The sequence below is a fragment of the Periophthalmus magnuspinnatus genome, chromosome 20 (genome assembly GCF_009829125.3).
Source record: "Periophthalmus magnuspinnatus isolate fPerMag1 chromosome 20, fPerMag1.2.pri, whole genome shotgun sequence".
NCBI classification, from domain to species: Eukaryota; Metazoa; Chordata; class Actinopteri; order Gobiiformes; family Gobiidae; genus Periophthalmus; species Periophthalmus magnuspinnatus.
Genome location: NC_047145.1, coordinates 12708908 through 12730823, shown reverse-complemented (window position 1 = coordinate 12730823; position 21916 = coordinate 12708908). Strand labels below are relative to the sequence as shown.

The window sequence follows — 21916 nt, the reverse complement described above, 5'->3', positions numbered from 1 at the left end:
GCCAAAACATCAAACTGTGTGCAATGGAGTAGACTGTAGGACAACACAACAATAGAGAGTTTGAAATAGCGCTACTTGGGTCAGTGGCATTTACTATATATATTCCACCCTCTGGCCTTACGCAAGACACTTCACCTGCTTTGTCTAGTATGAAAATGGTGTGTGTGAGTGATGCCACAGATTGGCAGCCTCGCTTCTGTCAGTCTACCCCAGGGCAGCTGTGGCTACAATAGTTGCTTACCACCACAGAGCATGGATTGAATGAATAATGACTATAGTGTAGCTATTTTTATTAGCAGTAATATATACCAATAGCTTGCATAACTGAAATATGTAACCTTTTTTTCTATATGTAACTGTATTGTATATAGGATGACATTATAAGATGTTCTGGGCCAACAACAGCAAACTCTATAGATTTTTGTTACATTAATTTATGGGCCTAAACCTGGACTGGACCTGATCCCATGTCACCACCCCCATTTCAGTTTTGCAGCACGACTACATTACTCACAAGCTTTTCCCCATTAACAGACTCAAGACAATTTGCCACAAACGTATAGGAATACTTCATAAATCCTCCATGACTCCTTCAGACAAACAGTCTCACCCCTCACAGAGAGAGAGGACAGTCTCTCTTACCACACCACATGTCTGAAATTAATGTGCACATAATGTGATAGGAGTTCATAGATCCAGTTATCTTGTGGTTACCTCATTCTTGTGTAATTGAGTTGTATGGTCTGCAGCTGGCTCTGGGTTACATCCATTAAACTCATATAATTTAGCCATTACTGATGTTAACCAAGAGGTGAGGCACAGTTTGGTTGATGGATGATGAAGGGGTGAGTTACATTACATGCACAGAGAACTCTATGCTGTGCTAAACAACCAAATTCAAATTGTCTTTGCCCTAAAACCTGTCAGACCACTTTTGTCTCAGTCTACAGCTGTTCAAAATGGTGCAAACAAGGGCCTACAAGCGTTCCAGACCTCTTTGAAAGGTAGTACCTTCAGAGATCCACCTTGGACCCCTAAAAAGGGGAAGTACGAATCGCTTTATGCAGCCCCTTAATAGCCCTATGGAAATGAGGCTAAGACATTCAGGTAGTAATTTGGAATTGGCGCTAAAACTTTGCAGCACTAATTGACAATAAAATAGCTATCATTCATATAACCACACTTTTGACATAACAGCAACATCTCATTTATGTTGAGCATTTGATTTTCAGACATGCTAGGAACTGAGATATTCTCAAGCTATTTGCTCTCTGGTGCACAAATAATCACATTGAAGCTCGAAGCAGACCAAAGCAAAACAACATGTGCTAGTCCGTGGTGTAGGGGCCGTAGTTTGTCACTGCAGCTGATATAAAACAAGCACACATAGTACAGAGTTTGATGTACACGTTCAAACACATACATTTTCCTAGCCCTTTCTTACCCAGTGCAGTTGAACTCCTCCCCTAGCCTGCTCCTATATGTAATCAGACTGTGTTTACATGCAGCAGACTGCTGAGTATGTAAATAAACAAAACTCAACTATATCACAAAAAACATGAACAAAATTCCCCCTTATATTGCTCAATTATTTTGTTTTTATTTTGTCTTATTAAAAATAACACTTAGCAACACTGTCACTCAAGCTGGTTGCTAATGCTACAGGAGCGACATCGAGGAAAGAAGGCGCCTTATTTGTCTGTTATTAAAGTTCATATCTTGATTTATGGACAAAATGGCAAAATAAAAACACCAGAATCATGTAGAGTGGGTCAATACAAACATTTTAAGACCAAAATGACTAGCCTGACAGCAGCAGTTACAGAGCAAGGGGTGACAATTTCTCAGTGTAAAGTGAAATGGAGCCAGAGTCGATAGAGCTAGGTATAGGCTACAAGATAAACAGTTTTTATAAAGAGTAATATTCAGATAATATAATATTTTGTTGTATGTGGAGGAAACTATGGCACTTAACTGTAAGAGTTGCAGCCGTTGCGATTTGCCTATTGCGCCCATTCAAATTGCAATCTTAATTCAGTTGTGATTAAATTAAGATTGCAGCCCCATTACATGTAGTTTAGACTTTTATAAACATATTCTGAAAGGCCTGGGATTCTTGTATTAGTTTATCAGTTCATATTTCAGTGTTCTCTCAAATGTATTGCTCCTGGAGTTATTCAAATGTGAACTCCGAACAGAATCCTAGTTTTTAAACATATGTCGCAAATCTAATCAATCAATAGCTATCCTTCGATTTTTTTTCCCAAACTCTGTAAGAGGCAGCATGTTGCATTTCCTTGACCGGCTTGGTGCCCCTAAGGCCAGAGTTGGGTGTTAGAATGGACCCTTGTTGTGTGGGGGCCGGACCCTCAGAGCAGGCCTTGTCCTGACACTGCTGCTGCGGCTGGAGCCATCTTTAATGGCCATTATTAATCAATGCACAGGAAATCACCTCTGACTGCAGCCATTAGCCCCCCAGCGGCCCCCGTGGCCCCGTGGCCCCTGAGCTGATGTGCTTCTGTGGAATGCAGGACAAGAACAACACAGCAACTCTATGTATTTTATAATGCCATTTACTCAATTTTTTCCCAGAAAAGTTACATAGTGCGCCTTTAGAGAGGAATGAATACTGATAAATACCATTGACTCTCTCCAATGAGGTACACATGTATGTACAGTGAAATGGATTAACCCTGTGTGAGTGCATATGTGCATGTAAGGGCTGCGGCCTCTGACCTCTGACCTGACGCATATCTTGTATCCGTAGAAACACAGCTCTGGTTCACAGCTGTGGAAGCACAACCTCCCCAGGCCCGATGCTTACCAAACTAAACTAAGGCTGGACTATATCTAGGTTTACACATTCCAATGCTTTTCATGCTAATTGTTGGTCACTTTTACATCAACATTTTTATCTTGTTAGGATTTTGTGAAACCAGCTGATTAAGGGTTAGAATTTTGGGGGAAGAAAATGTGTTGGTATTTTTCTCTAATCCACTACTAATTTATTTTTTAAAAAACAAGATTCATTTAGCAGTGCACATTTTAAACACATTCAGGCCAAAAATCATATGCTTTTCAAAACATGTTTGCAGATATGGCTGACCTAAAAAATCTACATCCTACATCAGTATAATTAGTGTCAAAACTAGATTTCAGTTGGTATGAACACTGCAAAAAATAAAAAGGACAAAATCTGAACATTCCTGAATTGTTTTAGAACACTTGGAATACTACTACATTGAGTTGAAAATTCCATTCTAAATCGATGTCTAAAAATGTTTTTTGTCAACGTTGTGGTGTAAAAATGAGCATTGAGTATATGGACTTTTCCTTCGTATTATAATTGAGTTTGAAATGTAAAGACACTGTACCAAATTTTTACTGTCTTAAAAATGTGAAAAACAGAATTAGTCCATTTTAAACTGTTTGCAGTGATCTCAAGTTGTTCTTCATTTACCTTATGCATTCAGAGCATCCTAATTATTCATGATGAGTTTATAAGCACTTTCCACAACTTTCCCATGCAACAGTGGAGTTTTGCCATTGTAATGCTAGCTAATAACAGGAATGCTAACCATGCACTTGCTGATTCTCTGACAAAAGGTGCTTTATAATTAAATCCAGAGAGTATATAGACTTATTTTGACCCCAAGAGTTGCAAATCTGTACTAGGGGGAGACAAATTTAGCTGAAATACTAAAAACAAACAAAAAACATACATGACCAACTCAGCAAACTAACGCACAAATATGTCATCACAATTGCCCTACACTCAGCCAGTCCTGCACAATTATAAATACTTTTTGTGTACATGAGGGAGGCGGGGTCATACTGTGTGAGTGTGGACAAAGGGGCGGGGCCAGCTCAGGGGCTGTGTATGGAATGGGGCCAGGGCTCATTAGTAGCCTCTTGGGGCCCGTGCTGTACGGGCCCCTCCTCTGGGACAGATTATGCCACATGCTTTTGTTGGTAGTGTACTTCTTATTGAGCTGACCCACATGAGTTCAGCCAGGACACTGCTCCTCTGTGCTGCGGTCAACCCACTATGCTAATGTGGAGCTAATGTCGGGATTAGAATTTTGGAGTAAAGATATCAAACGTGAGCCTATTGGAGAAATTAATTACTCTCAAAATATTCAAAGTTTAAAAATGTATGGATTAAAAGACAGCCCTATCTCTTAACATAGGTTTACATGATATGCTATGGCTAAAATAGCATATTACTTGTCACTAAAGGTGCACTATGTAACATTTCTGGTGTCTGTTACCTGCTTGTCTCCATGGAGTTGTTATGTTAATTGCTTTGCCTGGAATTGTCCATCATATGGCATTAAACAGAACTCAATTCTGTATTTTTCAATGACAGTTTTTATTGCCCACAGGTCCCTTGCAAACATGCATTCTTACTGTGAGTGGGCTCGCCTCTCCACAGAACTGACCTGCAACTTGACCTGGTGACGTTGTTACCCACTTGTCTCAGTGGAGATACATTCAAAGTCACACTGTGGATCAGGCATACTATTAACATCTCTTTGGTGGCAAGCAGCAAGTTTCATAGGGAACCTTTAAACTCTACACAGAAAGTTGATTCTAACAAGGCAAATGATTTAAGAGTTCTTCTTGGTGTGTAATATTTTTCTAATTGTCTTCTTGTTTTTAGATCCATTGTGCTGTAACCATGCCCCGGAATACTCCTCCTGTAAAGAGGCTTGTGACCAAGTACGTCTTCTCTTCTGTTTTTCTGTAACCCTCCTCTCCTTTCTCTTCTCCTCCATTTCACTCATGCTCCTAAAGGTGCACAACATATTAGGTTCAGTTTGGAACCCTCTGACGACTCTACGTCTGTTTAAGAAAGTAGTCCTGAAATGAGGGTTTACTAAATGACCACATGTGCCAGTTAGAGGCATGAGCAGGTTATAATCAGCACAACCTGTCCCACCCTCTAAATGAAGGCTCTGTAAGTCACTAATAATACACTATCTGACAACATTACCAGAGGTGGAAGGTTTGGAAAGTATGTATTTTTTAAGAAGATTTGACTCACCCAAATCCTGATTTGTAGTGATTATATAATATTTTCTGTGTATCTGTGTGTATAATATTTTCTGTTTCACATGTCTCCATTATTCAGAGTGCTAACATGTGCCGTGTTTACAGCTTGCCACCATAAAGAGTGAGTCCCGTTTGAAGCACCTGCTGCAGAGGCTGCCCAGCTACTGCCCCGAGTCCATGGTGATTCACCTGTTCTCATCACTGCTTTAGTACTATAATTTAATACTGGTTTAGAGTTCTGGGTCTGTGGTCCTCTACTTGGGTCAATTTGATGTAGTCTCTGTGAAAAGTCACAGAGATGCATTAACTATTAATAATGTTGAATATTATGATAACACATTTTTTATCGATTCGCCTATCCTTGAGCTGACAAACTAGAACTGCTCTTGCCTTGCACAGCAAGAGGAACTCCCATGACATTTAGAAACTCACAAGAACCAATCCTGTACAGCTCCCTCTGTTGTGTTTGTGCTAAAATTGCCACCAAATTAAAGATGAACTGTACAGTAATACAGTCAAAAATACTATTCTGAATATCTATTATGGTTATGTGTTTTGTTATTTTCCAACACTGTTTAGCAGAAATATGGACTTAAGTTTTGACAAATGTGCAGGCGGAAGCACTGTGTTAGTTCATGATTGGGACATATGTCTGTGATTTCCTCTCACCTGGATTATAAAAAGTTTTTTCGATCACTTTCATTGTTAGAGAGCTTTTATTGATAATGAGTACAACTGGCTTCATTAGCGCTACAGACATATCACTCTGGCATCCACCAGGGTAAAACTGATGTATTTGATTTCTTTGGATCAGGACCAATACCTAATACTTGTAACGATATCAGTGCATCACAAATTTTTGCACATATAAAATTCAATAATAAAATTCAGTAATAAAATGTCAGTTGTTTCATTTACCAGTCAAATTAGAATCTGAATTTTGCATTTTATTTTGGCAAGTCCATATAACTCCCCGAGCCCTGTGCTGCCCTGATGTGATGTACATGAATGTGTCTGACATCCATTAGCCACAGAGCAGGCGGAGTGCTGGTGCTGTGGGACCAGGTGCCACTTTATTCTGTAACCACCAAACCACTTCCTCTGCCCCTAATGAGAGAGCTTCTATCAGAACCACAACAGGAAGTGAGCAGCCCCCCTCACCACAGCACATGGGGAGGGCATGGGCACTGAGTTTAGTTAGGCTCCATATCTCCTCTGCCCTGGGTTCACGCACAGCTAGACCAAAACACTACCAACCCACTATTTACTTTCCCAGTAAAGCCACAAAGCATTTGTGGTTAAAAATAGCTATAGTCTTTATAGTTAGTATTATAAGTTTAAATGATGAATTTTGTCCTCTGTGCAGAATGAACTGTGGACTTGTGTCAACTCAACACTACCAGGTACAGATGTTTTTCTTTTTTGCCGCTTGCAACTTATGCATAATCTTTTTTGGATGATAATAAGAATTTAAAAACACAATCTGTAGCTATTTAATATTTTCCAAATATTAATACAAATCCAAGTATTTTACCTTACTGAAGTTAACAATATCTTGGATACTGGTGAGTAGCAGTAGTGATTGGAGCTTAAAAAGAAACTGCGGGTGGTAGAAGCTTAAATACTAGTAGTAGCCGAGTACACTTTTATAACTTCAAAGAACTACAGAAAAGAAAGTACATTGTTGTAGTACTATCTTGAGTAATACAGATGATTTGATGTTTGTTCGATGTCCCCCCTGGGTTTTAGTTTCCTATACTGCATAAATATTTGTGAGTCCTGCTACATAAAACTGCTATCTCTCCAATCGTTTACTATGTCTCAAACCACAATATTCACAATGTAACCTGTCAAGTTGAAACCCACTTTAATCACAGAGTAAAGGTATTATGAATGTGTTTTCTCCAGGTGTGTCCAGGAAGTCTGAAGGCTGGGTGGGCTTGGGATGCTGTGAACTGGCCATCTCAGCTGAGTGTAGGCGCAAGTGCGAACAGGTGAGTCCTCCTACTATTATATAACCCTGTGGACCTGTCATACACTGTAGAGCATTTAACCCTGTGCTCCTCTACAGGCTTCATCCAAGAGTGACATAACTAAAGTCTGCAAAAAAGTCACTGAGGTGCACCTATTTACCTACACTTTAACTTATTTTTAATTATTGAATGTTTTGTGTTTAAATCTGTGGTTTATATGTATTTTCTTTTTCCAGAAACCATTGTATGGCTGCATCACCAAAAATGAAAGTATGTTCAACAAAGAAATTATACATTTCAAATTAGCTTGTAGACTGCTAATATTTGAACATGACTGTACAAAAAAAAATTACATCGTGTAACTTTAACTTTATGCAGTACTTCAACTAGAGTAGCTCTTTAAATCAAAAGTGTCTTGCTCAGAGACACAACAGCAATGTTTATATGGTTTGAGTTTTGAACCAGCTACCCTCAAAGGCAGAAAATTTGGTTTGGTTTAGTTTTGTTGATTGTTGTGCTGTGATGGCGTGCAGTTGGTTCCACGTGCTGCAGTTACGCGGGCCGCCACACCATCTGCCGCGAGTACTGCCAGGCCATCTTTAGGACGGACTCCACCCTGACCGCGTCTCAGATCAACGCTGTGAAGGACTACTGCCAGAGCCACAGCAGCCAGCTCCTCAACTGTGTCAACAACTTCACCAAGTCCTACCCCATCCGCAGCCCCCTGGACAGTGAGTGCCGCACCACCCACACAACAAAATATGACCTATGTAGCTAAATAGCACTTATCCTCTACGCTGAAAAAAAGTATCCATCTTAAAATAACTTGAATTTAGTTGTTTGTTTGGATTTCAGTAGCTTTGAGCAAGTTAGATGTAATTGCTTGCATTTGATGTAGTATATTATATTGGTTATACGATTGTTAACACAAAAAGAAAAAAATACCAGTGGAGAGAATGGAGAGTTTATTTGGCTTGAAATGAGAAATAAGTAATACAGGGAAACTAATCACCGAAAAGCTTTGCTGATGTTTTGGGGCATTTATGTTGGGCTGAAATTTAGCGGGAGACATTACTTGGGATTTTAAACTTTGAAATATTGACAAATTAAAATATGAATCTTTCCCAATTACCAAATCCTCCACTCTTCCCTCCCCCAGGCCTGTACTGCTGTGACCGAGCCGAGCAAAGCCACTGTCAGGTTGCCTGTCGTCGGATCCTTCGCACCATGAACACAGAGCATGAAATCATGGAAGGTCTAATTGAGGAGTGTGGCTCCCAGCCCCTCCCCCAGGACCCTCTGTGGCAGTGCTTCCTGGGCAGCGCTCACCCCCCCTCCCCACCTGAAGAGGAGACTCCCCATCCTGCCAAGATGGACCAGGCCAAACTGCACTGCTGCGCCAAAGCCAACACCTCCCTCTGCAGGTATCAATCCAGTCACATCCAACTTACACAGGCTGTACATGTAACTGTACTATGTAAGTTTTCTGGAACCTGCTTTTTTCCATGGAAATGTTGTTTGCTTTGCCTGTAATGCTCCATAGTGTGGCATTAATTAGATATATAAACCATGCATTGATTTAATTACAGGTGTTTTACTTGCAAAATGCCCTCAAAAATGTGCATTCTTAGTGGGAGCAGGGGCGCCTCCACAGATTGTACCTGGAAATTAGCCTGGTGCCATCTTAGCTACTCAATGCCATACTTGTCTACATGGGGTTGGATAAGTTTACTTTCTACTATAATTTTTCATGGGCCTGAGTGGCTCTTTCAAACTCTTTTTGCAAACTATGTGTGTTTATTTGCTGGTGGGGTAGTGTTTTAAGGTGTTGGACCGACTTGTGGGCTGACCTCCCTTGACCATTTTCCACATATCTCTGCTCTCTTTCCCCCTTTTTCATGCTACAGCTGTCAAATGGCCTAAAGGCCAATAAACCCTTTAGGCCAGAAAATAAATCTAAAGATACTTGCTTGTCTCCATGGAGATAAATAAGTTTCATGCCATAATGTGGAACATTCCAGTCAAGCAGTGGCATCTCCATGGAGAACTTTGCAGACCACCTGAAATGTTACATGCTATACCTTTATTCAGTTAATTAAAAAGCAATTAATCAGGAATCTTGTATTACTTCAGAAATAATGGTGAGTATTTGAAAGAAAATCATATTTTTACAGACCACATGATCTGATTTATAAGGAGCCTAGTCTGTATGTTTAATATTATGTTTCAAGTTGTAAAATAACTGTAGAACACATGTAAAATTGGTGGTCCTTTGGGTGAACATGTGGACTGAACACTGATTTTGTCACCCATAGAGAGATGTGTGAGGAGATGAGCACCAACTGGGGCTCTCAGACGTGGCAGGACTTTGACCAGCTGTGCGAGTACAACCCTGTGGAGGCCGAGCTCATCAGCTGCCTGTCCGACGTGAGGGAGCCCTGCCAACTGGGATGCAAGGACCTGGGCTACTGCACCAACTTCAACAACAGGTGCAGACACTGCTCAGGACACACAGCAATACAGGTGTGGTTAAAGCGGACATAGGCTTCTGGCTGGGAAATAGATTGGATAACTTAGCATTGGTATTGGTTTTCGAGAACATAGGTATAATATTATGATAAATTTACTCTATGAGGTCACATACACACCTGAAATCCTGTTAAGTTTAATTTCTGCATGTTTGAGATGCCAAATGTATTTAGCTTTCAACCTATCCCAAGCTTAAAACACTCTGTTCCCCCTTGTAATGTAATTAGGTGGTTGATAGCTGGTTTGCATTTGTCCTACACTTTTATGCTTTTAAGTTTATTTGTTTAGGACAGTGCATGTTACTCTAATGGACATACATGAGATACACGCCATGGGCTAATTTCCATCTATTGTCCCACATTTGCTCTCATAGCGTACATGCAGACTGGAGGCAGTGTTGGTGAAGTGTCTTGCCCAAGGACACAACCAAAGTATGTACTGGTTGAGCAGGGTTCAAACCGCTGACCTTAGGGTTAGTGGATGAGAGTTGTAACCGCTGCGGTTTCCCATTCCAGTACTAACCAAAAACAACTCATCATAGCTTCTGAGATGAGACAAGATTGTGCATTTTTGGGTCTGGTCATTTCTGCAGCTGGCATTCAAGTGGCCAATGTCGGTAAAGTATCTTGCCCAATGACTCAGCAATTAGAGTAAACTTTGGGATAGTTACCTCCATGTTTCAGTCATCATACTCATCATACTAGTCAGGACATAGACTGGTTTTGACCTCGTATATCTCTAGTTCATGATCTAGTACAGCTATTTTGCTCATCTTTTAGACAACTGCAACCCTCATGTTCCCATTACTTGTTGACCCTTCAGAAACCCATAAGCTCCATCGTGACATGTACCATCAAACTCTAACCACAGGAGAAACTTATATCTGGAGTGGCTTCAGACGACAAGCCTGGGGACGGGAACATTCCATAACCAACAAGCTAATAAATAAACATAGTCATAATAGCAGTATACCAGCGTGTATGTGATAGCCCCGCGGAGCCCTGAGGAGTTCAAAGTTGTGTTGTGAAGACTGGAGCAGCAGGGGCCACTAACAGGGGCCACAGGGGTTGGGGCCGCACTGTGGGCGGAGGGCAAACTCAAGTCTCATCTACTGTATGTTATTAGTATTAGGGTATTAGACATTACTGTCTCATGGGGCTAAGAAGGGACAATAAACTAATAAATTCACTGATTATGATAGAAAAGGAGGCCAGTAATCATTCATGCTGCATTTTCTGTAGGAAAAAAAAATATCCATTATGTCCTCTTCTAGATTGTTGTAATAGTTGTTTAATGTGGAACTTATTCATACTAGGGTTGTCAAAAGTATAAAAATAAAAAAACTAATCGATACTAAAACTAGTATTGAAAGCAAATAATGATATATATACACAGGACAGAAAACCTTTCCTGAATAGCTTTAGAATGATTTTAAGATGTATCAGAGCAAGTATAAGCCCACATAGACCAGTATACACCCATGGACCACTATATAGCCTACCTGTACTACTAAGGATTTACATAGATATACACATGCTAATATGAAAGAAAGTGCTGTTATTTAATGATGAAAATCAATTCTGTCTAAAGAAGGAATAAAAGATTTTTTGTCATCATTGTGGTATTGGAATTTGTATTGATACTAACTCTATTCCTTAGTATCAAAATCGAGTTTGAAATCTTGACAACGTTAGGTCAATTTAGTTAGTTCCATTTTATCTATTTTGGCCCAAAAAAACAACGCACTTAGCTGCTTAACTGACTGTGCAGTAAAAGTGATAATATGTGAGACTTTCTATTGAGTCACTGCTTGTGCTTAAATGACTATGGACTGAGTGAGTTCCTGATGAGTCACATTAGACAGGCCCAGCAGTGGATAAACAAGTCCTCCATAACCACGAGGGACACACCCAGAGCTCCAACCCAGATCTGTCATCACTGACCACAGCCGCTGCACCAGAATGCCTCTGCTATGGAACACTGTGTCTTGTTTTCAACTGAAATGAATAGCCACATTGGTTAGATTTCTTTCATATGAGTAGTTCTGACTAGTTTAATTTACTAAATCTGGCATTACAAGATTCATTTACAAGACTTTGAAAATATTTTGTACCAGGCAGACCAATATTTAAACAAGTATTATGGAGATAAATGTACCACAACTAAAATTTAAACTAGCAATTAAAATAATATCAAGTCAAGGTTCATATTTCAATGCCTTTCCTGTAATATAACTTAACATAATTGATGTGTCTTCTATGAACTGTGAGGAAGAGTTGTGGAGAACTAAAAATATGTACTCAAGTAAAAATACTGTTATATGGTGAAAAGTGTAGTCAATTTAAAGTGATTAATTTCTATCTCTGGACTTTAGAACCTGCCATATTACAACAGAAATCAGCATTTTAAAAGTATTCATTTTAACTGCCCCCCCCCCATCTATTTTCAGTATTATAGACTTATAAAATGTTATTATGACATCTAAAACCCAGGAATTACTCAAAAAAAAGAACATATTTAAGTACCACAAGAGTACATGTGAATGTAACAAAATGTAGCTGATCATGAGATGATTGGACTTCCTCTCTGTGTCCAGGCCCACAGAGCTGTTCCGCAGCTGTAACGTGCAGTCGGACCAGGGTGCCAGGAACGACTTCAAACTGTGGTCCAATGGCACCATTAAGATGCCCTACATGAACATCCCAGTCCTGGACATCAGGAAGTGCCTCCCTGACACCTGGAAGGCTGTGGCCTGTGTACTGCAGATCAAACCCTGCCACAGCAAGTCCAGAGGCAGCCTCATCTGCAAGTATGTGAGACACTAGTAGGAGGCACATTGAGTTATTGGATATAAACTCACATTAGATATAGACTCACTTTGTGTTAGAAATGTTGTAAGATGTTGTGCCAAAGAATAGCTTGTGGTCATGTGACGCTATAACATAAGAATATATATTAAATAAGGAGCATGGCAGATAAGAATTCTGTTTTGTTGTTCTTAAACTAATTAGGTTTAATGCATGTATATTTTTTAGGCCACAAACAAACCAGCACAAATGTGAGCGCACTCTAGGTTGTGGTTGCAGTATAGTTTCACTTTTATGTGATGATAGCAGTGATTTGTTCCCACTAGTTTAGTATCTATTTGTAATGATCTTTGATAAAACGGTGAAATATATTTTAAATGTGTATGTGCAGGTCTGACTGTGTGGAGATCCTGACCCAGTGTGGGGACAGGAGGCGCTTCCACGAGGGGCAGACTCCAGAGAGGATCTGTGAGCTGCTGTCCCCGGTGGATGACCCGGAGCGCTGCATCCCTCTGCACACGTACCTCGGTGAGTCACTACTGAACCATAACAGTACTGCTTTAGACTATATCCTACCAGTGTCCCATGTCCCTTATAGAGACATGGAGACATGGATACACTATATAATAAGTATGTATGTATGTCTGTGTGTCTGTGTGTTTGTGCATGTTCAGCTCCCAGCATCCACCCAACCAGTGTGGTGGAGGAGGTGATCCACCCATGTAATCCCAACCCCTGCTCCACTAACCACCTGTGTGAGGTGAACCGCCGGGGCTGCCTGGATGACTACAACTGCCTCCCGTACATCTGTGTGCCAGGTACTGTATAGACCAGAGCTCACTCGCTCACTTTCTCACTCACATTTACATCATAGTCCATTAAAATTCTGCATTTATGTAGAATGTGTTCTCCGAGTTCAGTTTTATTTATGTACATTAGGGCTGTGCAGTTTTGGAAATAAATGTGTTAAGCTTTTTTCAAAGTGTTGTAATTGCAATTACATTTGCAATTTTAGTTTAAAAAGTAAAACACTCCAAGAGTATTACAAGTCCTGAAATTATTTTTGTGAGCTTTAAGCCATGTGATAATGTTTTTATCTCATCAAAACATACCCAGAGTTGTGTTTTGTTTCATTTACACATGTTTCTATAATCCTTTATGGTCTCCATCTCCAAACCTCAAAATAATTCCACCATGTGATTTCTTGTAGTGGTAGTTTTTAATTTAACAGTTACCTTTTACCTTTTGTTTAGGGTAGATTGGCAATTCCAGGGCTGAAATTAGCCAAATGATTCTAGTGAAGGAGTTTTTGGAGTTTAAAAACACAGTGGAACATTTCCTATATTACCACATGACATCAAAAGGTGGAGTGTTTTCTGTTTGAGAAAATATAGCCTGAATTATAATATAGATCAGAAAATATTGCAATATAACATTTGAGAGAAGACTGAAGTATGTACTGACAAAGAATGACAAGAATCTCATGCATTTCAGAACATGCATTACTGAATATGTTTGCAGAGGTCTAAGCATGTACCACAGAATAAAAAAAGGATATTTTGTTCTTTGCAGAGGACATTCTATTCTATAAGATTTGATAATTGTGAAAACTCAAATTACAATTTGATTTTCATTGCAATACTTCTGTGCAACTCCAATGTGCATTTTTTATTCCCTAAATCTTATTGAAGTGTGTGTGTCTTCAGCATGTAAACTGGGAGAGGCATCGGAGTTCCTGGTGCAGCAGGATGCTCTAATTCAGGTGCCCTCCCGCAGTGCTCCGGCCGGCTGCTATGAGGTGTGCAGCTGTGGGGCCAGTGGGCGTCTGGAAAACTGTGTGGAGATGCCCTGTGTGGACACCACCAAGGCCTGTGTGGTGGGCGGGCAGAGGAAGAGTGAGTATGGGTGTATGGGCGACTGCATTGTGACATAATTTTTATATTATATAATATTTGTCCAGTAAAAGCTAAAAATCAAGATTTTGCCTTCATAAACGTGTCATCTCTCTCTCCCATCATATACAATCAATTTAAAAGACTATTGTAAATGTCTTTATACCAGGCTCTGATATTACTTACATGTATTTGAGTGTATTGCCATAATCCTCAGTGATTTTTTCAGATTTTGTGATAGTCAAACTTGGCTAATTGCAATTTCTCCATTGAAATATTATTAAATAATAATATAATAATTTTAAAGTATCTATTGTATGTGTGAATGAAGCCTTCTCTTACTAAAATGTACAGAGAAAGTAATTTTTTTGTGTGTCTGCTCAGGTCACGGGACGTCCTTCCAGATCGACTGTCACCACTGCTCGTGCTTCTCTGGTGATACAGTGTGCTCCACCAGAGAGTGTCTGAGCGAGGGCAGCTCTGAGAGAGACAGGCACCACTTCACCGGTATGTCCCCCTGCTCTGTGCTCTACTCTCATCACCACAATGAAGTGCTTATTTGTACCCCAATTTAATTGACTACATTTTAAATGTAATACTTGTGATGTTTACTAAAGGTATTATCAAACCAGGTCAAAAGGAGAGATTTAATGTGGCTCTTGAGTATTTTTAGCGGATTCTTTCTATAATCCTTCCTGTCCTCCATAGGTCTTCCATGCAGCTGTCCAGACCATTTCATCCCTGTGTGTGCGTCTAATGGACGCACCTATCCCAGTGCATGTGTGGCTCGCTGCATGGGCTTCAAGGATCACCAGTTTGTGTTTGGACAGTGCCGCCAGATCAACCCCTGTGTCGGCAAACCCTGCTTCAGGGGCCAGAGGTATACTACATCATGTTATACACATGTTTTTATCCATGATTTTTTTATAAATGAATTATACAATTTGGTGTTCTCTAAACGCTTCGACCAATCAGATTCAAATAATCGTAATAACGTTCCACGTTTTCCAATCACTTTCAGTGAGAGCCATCACACATTGATAATAATAAACTCAGTTCAGAGGGACACATATCAATCTGGCGTGAGCCAGGCTTCTAAACTTGGCTGCACTGACAAATAGCAGACAGTACAGCACTCCCAGGTCGCCTGGGTCTTCCAGTGCAGAGTTTGCATGTTTCTCCCCCTGTGTCTGGATAGGTTTCCTGGATAAATCAAACATTTATTGCCCCCAAGGCACCCAAGGCGTCCCCCATCAATTCAAAATGTTCACTAAGGTAGTCCTGACCAAGTCTAGTTTAGGATTTGCTCCTGACAAGTTGCCCAAGTGGTATTGAAGGATGGGTCCTATGCTAAATTTCCAATGAAGGCTAACTTTCACCTAACCTTAACATTAATGCTTGCTGTGCTGTGTACAGGTGTGTGTTGCGGTTCCGTGTGTGCCTGAGCGACTTGGGAGACTGTCCTCAGTTTGAGTGTGTGGGCAGACCCTCTCTCTGTGACCGCAGCACTGTGGAGCCTGTGTGTGACACTGAGGGCTTGGTACACCCCAGTCTGTGCCACCTGCAGCAGGCCGGCAAGAGCCTTGCCTACATGGGACACTGCCAGGTACTACTGCCCCTAATCTTACTAAATTTAAGAAATTCTTCTGTCCTGCTTGAGCATATACCAAATTTAGTATAGATTACGGCACTTTTGTAAGCACCACCAAAAGACCACATTTGTGTTAGATTTGATTGCTGATTCTCTGTGGAGACATAAAACAAAATTTAACAAAGCTTAATAGCTTATAGCAGGGATTGTGCCCATATAAAATATAGTTGAAATTAGGGTGAATAATTATTATACTCTTCGGTTACTATGACAAAATAACAAAATTATGAAAGTGTTTTGTTCTTTCAATTATCCAAAAAATGATGCCTTATATTTCTACTTCCCTCTTATTAAAAGGTACATGACGGCTTATGGTAGTATCGAAACCTCAGCATTATCCATGTTTAATGGTGGTTTTCAGATTCTAAAATGTGAAGATATCATATTCCCAGATGGGAGGCACTTTGCTTTGCCATCAAATGTTTTAAAGGTGAATAAAAAAATGTTGAATCTCATAATGACTAGACCCTAGAACTCACTGTATTACAACAAAATTGTGCATGTTAACAATTCTCATTTTAGCTGCTCCCATCTGTATTAAATGTTATAAATCAATTGAATGCAGTGATGTTATCTGCAACACAGCAATTACACACTAATATCATATTTCCAAAAATATGTCTAATTATATTTTATTCATATTTGCTCGCTTTTCTCCCCTAATGCTTTCAGGAGTCTTGCCGGGGCCCTCAGCCAGTGTGTGGTCATAATGGAGAGACGTATGAAACTGTATGTGATGCCTTCTCAGACCGTGTGGCAGTGGACTACCCCGGCCCCTGTCAGGCTGTGGGGCCCCTGTCAGATTCGGCCCCAGACTCCTCCTGTGCTCTCGTCCAGTGTCCACCAGTCTCCACCCCAGGCTGTCAGTCTGTCATTCCTCCAGGTAACTGCCTCTAAGTGTTAATGACAAATGGGAAAACAATCTTTGATATTATGTAAAATGTCCTGAATTTTGATCTTTTTAGAATCTTGATTTTACTACTTTTTGTGATTTCCCCGCTTACGTCAAGTTTGCCTTTCATTCTCCTTTCAGACATGATTATCAAAGACAGTGTTTGTTTTTTTGGATTTTGTTTACTATTATTTTGTATTTATTTATCTTTTGGACTATTTTACTTTTTAGAATTTTAAAAAACTTAATTAAAATGTTCGACAGTAGTTTAGATATAACAGATATAACCTGCTTGTGTCCATAAATTGAATATCTTGCTGTACAACATTCTAGTAGTCAAAGCTATAGTATCCATGGAGACAAGGTGGCACTATCTACCAGAAAAGTTACATAGTCCACCTTTAAACTCAGGTGTAGGTGTAACTAATAGAATTGTGTGTGTGCCCTCTGCCATCAGGAGCCTGCTGCCCCATCTGTGCCAGCATGCTGCAGATCCTGTGGAACAAGGAGCACATCAACACCTTCTCCAAGGTAACTAAACCAGTTTCACAGAAATAATATACACAAAACATATGAATACAACAAAAACATCAGGAAGAAAGGTAATACGGCCTCCCAGAAATGGAATTTACTCAAAATACATCCCAGAAGGTGAAGGTGGTTGCACTAGTAGATGTAATTACACATGATTACCACAAGAGGGAGCTGTCATCTTACTCAATGAGGGCATAGACAACTAGATTTGGTGTTTGTTAACTCAACCTTATAGACAATTATGAGTCTATTAATTAATTAATGTACCATATTTTCCGGACTATAAGTTGCTCCAGCCAAAAAATACATAATAATGAGGAAAAAAAACATATATATGTCGCACTGTACTATAAGTACTTTAAAAATCTGAGACCAAGAACAAACATTTTATCTTTAAAGGCATGACAACTAAAGCAGCAACTTCAAATCTCTAAATCCATTAAATTCTTCATCCTCGGTGTTGCTTCTGAACAACTCCGCCAACTCCCTTCCTCTTCTGCATGGCTGTGCTAGAGTGCCCTCACGCAGTTGTCAGTGTGACAATAACGAAGATGTGAATTTAAGTTCAGAATAAACTGTGTGAAGCTATCATAATATGACATAAAAATGCAAATTTATTTAACTTTGACAAGTGTACAAAATAAATACAAAATAATATTTCAAACCCTTAATACAGTTTAGTCTACTTTACTTTATAGTTAACATGATACACAGTAGAGTTTGCAAAAGGTGATTTTGATACCACAATAGAATGTAACTTTAACCTTACCTTATGTTTTTATACATTCTAAAAAAATATATTCCAGAAGATCTAATTCGTCTTAATTATATAATTTGTTCAGTATTGATGACTGCTTAAATTTGAATATTGATTTGTATTTTGGTATTGATTTTTTTGACAACCCTAACACACACTACCACAAAGTAAACAGACCCAAAGTTGGCTAGCTGCTCATTGAAGACAATTTGATCATTGAAAAAGGTCAGTTTAGCATAATTGGGGGTGCATTTAATATGCAACACTGACATTTCTTTGTTTTTAATGCAATATTTTTAAATCCATTCTTTAGGCTGTGGGCGTATCAGAGAGAAGGGGTCGGCTCCCTCTGCCCATACAAAATACCAATGAACTCACATAAGGACAGGCCTTAGCTTAGCAGAACTTCCGCATGAATTTTAGAACGTATTGATTGCTAAATAGAAAAGTTGTGTAGAACACACAGTCTGGGACTGTCTGTGCAGTCATTTTGTTCAGTTTAAGTAAAGTTTGAAAGGGATTACCTGTGCAGTCAGGGGACATGAAATACAGTTCTGATTTTACCATATTTAGAGATTATTATATGGAGAAAGAATATTACAAAATACTATAAAATATATATTTTTCTGTATTTTGAAATTCTGTATTTTGCCACTACAAAATGCTCTAACTTTACTTTAATAGGGACGGGGCGTGATAAACCAATTTTGATACCAATGATGATTTGAAACATTTTTTTATACAATAGATTAGAGTGTAATTTTCAACACAAAATAATTATAGAAGAAAATTAAGGGATATCCGAGGCACTCTCACTTACAATAAGCCTTTTATCTAGGCAAAGTGGACATGCCAATGCATTTTGACCATGCAAATGGTCTTTTTCTTTTGCCCTGAAGAAGACCATTTGCATAGTGACCTTTACTCCTCTAAAAGCACCTCCGTTACATTTTATTAGACCCGGCGATTCACTCACCCTTCCTTTTTTATCTTTGATTTCTCATTAAGAAGAACATCAGTTTGACAATATACATCGGCAAATACTCAGGTTGACATCTTCATCTTGTTTTTGTTTGTTTTTTTTGGAAAAAGTACAACTCTCACCCAGCCACTTTCCCTTCCCTCATCCCTCCCCCCACCCAGCCACTAACCAGAAATCTTATAATGATGCATTGAATTAAACCTTATCTGAGCAGAACACTTCTAATATCATCTGCCAGTTATGTCCATAGTTCGATAGCTTTGTTGATCCTAGCTAAAGATAGTTCAAGATATGCAATGTCCAAAAAGTAAAGAAGCCAATGATTGAAGGATATATCATTAGGTGTTTATCAACATCTTTATTTAGGAATGATTTTCCTCCTGATAGGAGATATCTGTTATTCTACAGGGGTGAATATTGTTTGCATTTTAAATACTTCTCAACTGCTCTAAACACTCGCAACATATACAGTGTGTCCATAAAGTCTCACTTCTACAAGTCTACAATTTTAAAATGTAATTACAAAGGCAAGTGGGAAGATATATTAATTTGATTAGTTATATTATTCTCAGTGGTTATAAAAGTTTTTAATTACATTGGGGTCTGCATGCTTGTGAGTTTGTCAACCAAACATTTCCAGACCGTTGGATTGGAGGGGATGGACTAATTTTGTGGCCGCCACGTTGACCTGATATTACACCTCTTCTTTTTATGGAGCTATGTTAAAGATATTGGAAACCACTGAGTACAATTGAACAAATCTGATTAAGATATCTTATCAATTGCCTTTGTAATACATTTTTAAATTGTAAAGACTTTATGGACACGTTGTATCTCAAGATTGGGCTGTAGCGCAAGTTACATTTCTTAGTTGATATTCCTAGAAAAGTCTTTCAACCCCAACGGTTCAATTAGGTCCTTTTCAATACCCGTCCATGAGGAATTTTTACCATGATCTAACCAAGAGGACCGACCCCTTGACACAAAGGCCCAATGATAGAGTTTAAAATTAGGTAAAGCACATTCTCCATCAGGCCTCTTCATATGGAGTTCCCTGGGGATCAGAGCTAAGCAACCCAATCTCCAAGATGACCATTTAAGAGCTGAATGCCTGCCTTTCCAAATAGATTTCTGAAGCAAAGAGTCGACTTTACACCAGTAGCTTGTTAGAGGAGGTAGAGGAATCATGGAACTTACAACATTTTTTCTAGGTAGGATATTCATTTTAACAACTGCAATTTGGGCAGGAACTGATGCTGCTAATGTCCTCTTCAGTTTTCTTTAAAACAGACAGACCTGAACGTAAGATAATTTACCTCTGTAATGATATGGACCTGTGGGGGCAGAGATACTTTTTGTTTGTCAATGTTCATCAACAATAGGGCAGTTTTAGAGTTTACCTTATATCCAGAGATATAACCAAAATGTTCTAGTTTCTCTAGAACATGTGGGAGAGAATGTTGAATGTCTGCCATATAAATCATATGGCAGACATTCAATCAAAGCCATATAAAAAGTGTCATCGGCATAGAGAAACACAAAATGAGTAGATGTTGCAATCGTAATGGGTAATATTTGTGGACAGCTACTAATTGTGCCAGCAGTTCAATGGCTAGATTAAACACCAACAGTGACAGTGGGTCACCTTGTCAACTCCCCTGTACTCACCCTTCATCTTTTTTTTTTTGTACAAAGTAATTATATTTTGTTCAATAGTACCATGTGGTCTTATACTAGTTTTGACACAGATCAAGACCATTCTAAAACAATTCAAATGGGCTTATATTTTATAAAATTGATATGATGCATTTTGCAGTATCAATTTTCAAAAGATTTTCTATACAAGCTTTAGTTACTTTAGATTACTATGGTATCAACTCTAGTTGCATCAAAATTTATTGCATTATGTAAGCATTGTGAACCATTTTTCAACACTTGAGCATTGGTTTTCTGAATTTAAAGCCTAAAATAATGTAAATGTATAAAACAAGTACTTTGAGTTGAATATTTCATCCATACTTCACTTTTTTACTTGTAGTTTTACTTGACTATAAATTATTCCACATTTTAGTAAAAATGTCTGTCCTCTGCATTCTCAGCTGAAGCGGGAGGAGCCGGTGACCGTGCAGGAGGTCCTTAGGGTGCTGCGGCTCCATGTGTCCGTGCCTCAATGTGACGTGTTCGGGTACCTGAGCATCGACCATGTACTGGTGGTGCTCATCGCGCCAGTGGAGCAGCAGCCCACGCCTCTGCAGGTAACACACTGGACACCAACTCAATAGTACAGATTTTTTAAATTTACACTTCAATATGTGAGATTTTAATTTTGTCTGTGAAAATGTACAAAATTACATTATGAACAAAATTACATTATGACAAACTATATTTGTATATTAGATAGAGACAATTTTATTTATTGTTTTCTTGTACAGTTTTGATCAGTTTGTCAATAGTTTGAAATGTTAAATTTTACTAAGAGAACAAGCTGGATTGTTGCAAGGTTTGAGTTTTCAAACTCTTGAGAATCCATCTTGTCCCAGCTGATCCATTCAAGTCCATGGTTACAGGGTCACTGAAATGGAATAGAAAGTAATGTTTCTGACACTACGTTATTAATATTTGCCAAGGTAGCAAGGGTAAGGAACTGAGGGTATGATGCTACACATCCATTAAAGGCAGAAAAGACATAAAACATAAAAGAGTTATGACAATTTGCTACTCCTACTTCTATCCACCTTTCCTTAACTATTAACTTTTCTGCCATCTTTTAAATGAGTCCACCTCCCCATTTGTACCTTCTTGTAATCTTGTAGCTGTGTTAATCAAACTTCTATCTTCATATTC

At 39.1% G+C, this 21916-nt stretch overlaps 1 protein-coding gene across 1 annotated transcript in view; it reads left to right on the top strand.

Annotated features, from left to right (window-relative positions):
- reck (reversion-inducing-cysteine-rich protein with kazal motifs) overlaps nt 1-21916 on the top strand; it is a 37520-nt gene that overhangs the window by 4051 nt on the left and 11553 nt on the right. The window contains exons 2-20 of the mRNA XM_033985454.2: nt 4664-4722; nt 5161-5235; nt 6422-6458; nt 6964-7049; nt 7127-7174; nt 7265-7298; nt 7562-7759; nt 8188-8452; nt 9344-9517; nt 12154-12366; nt 12756-12892; nt 13039-13182; nt 14071-14259; nt 14641-14763; nt 14965-15136; nt 15673-15862; nt 16580-16790; nt 17257-17330; nt 21172-21327. Of these exons, the coding sequence (XP_033841345.1) occupies nt 4664-4722; nt 5161-5235; nt 6422-6458; nt 6964-7049; nt 7127-7174; nt 7265-7298; nt 7562-7759; nt 8188-8452; nt 9344-9517; nt 12154-12366; nt 12756-12892; nt 13039-13182; nt 14071-14259; nt 14641-14763; nt 14965-15136; nt 15673-15862; nt 16580-16790; nt 17257-17330; nt 21172-21327 (2585 nt within the window). The remainder of the gene's footprint in view (nt 1-4663; nt 4723-5160; nt 5236-6421; nt 6459-6963; nt 7050-7126; nt 7175-7264; nt 7299-7561; nt 7760-8187; nt 8453-9343; nt 9518-12153; nt 12367-12755; nt 12893-13038; nt 13183-14070; nt 14260-14640; nt 14764-14964; nt 15137-15672; nt 15863-16579; nt 16791-17256; nt 17331-21171; nt 21328-21916) is intronic.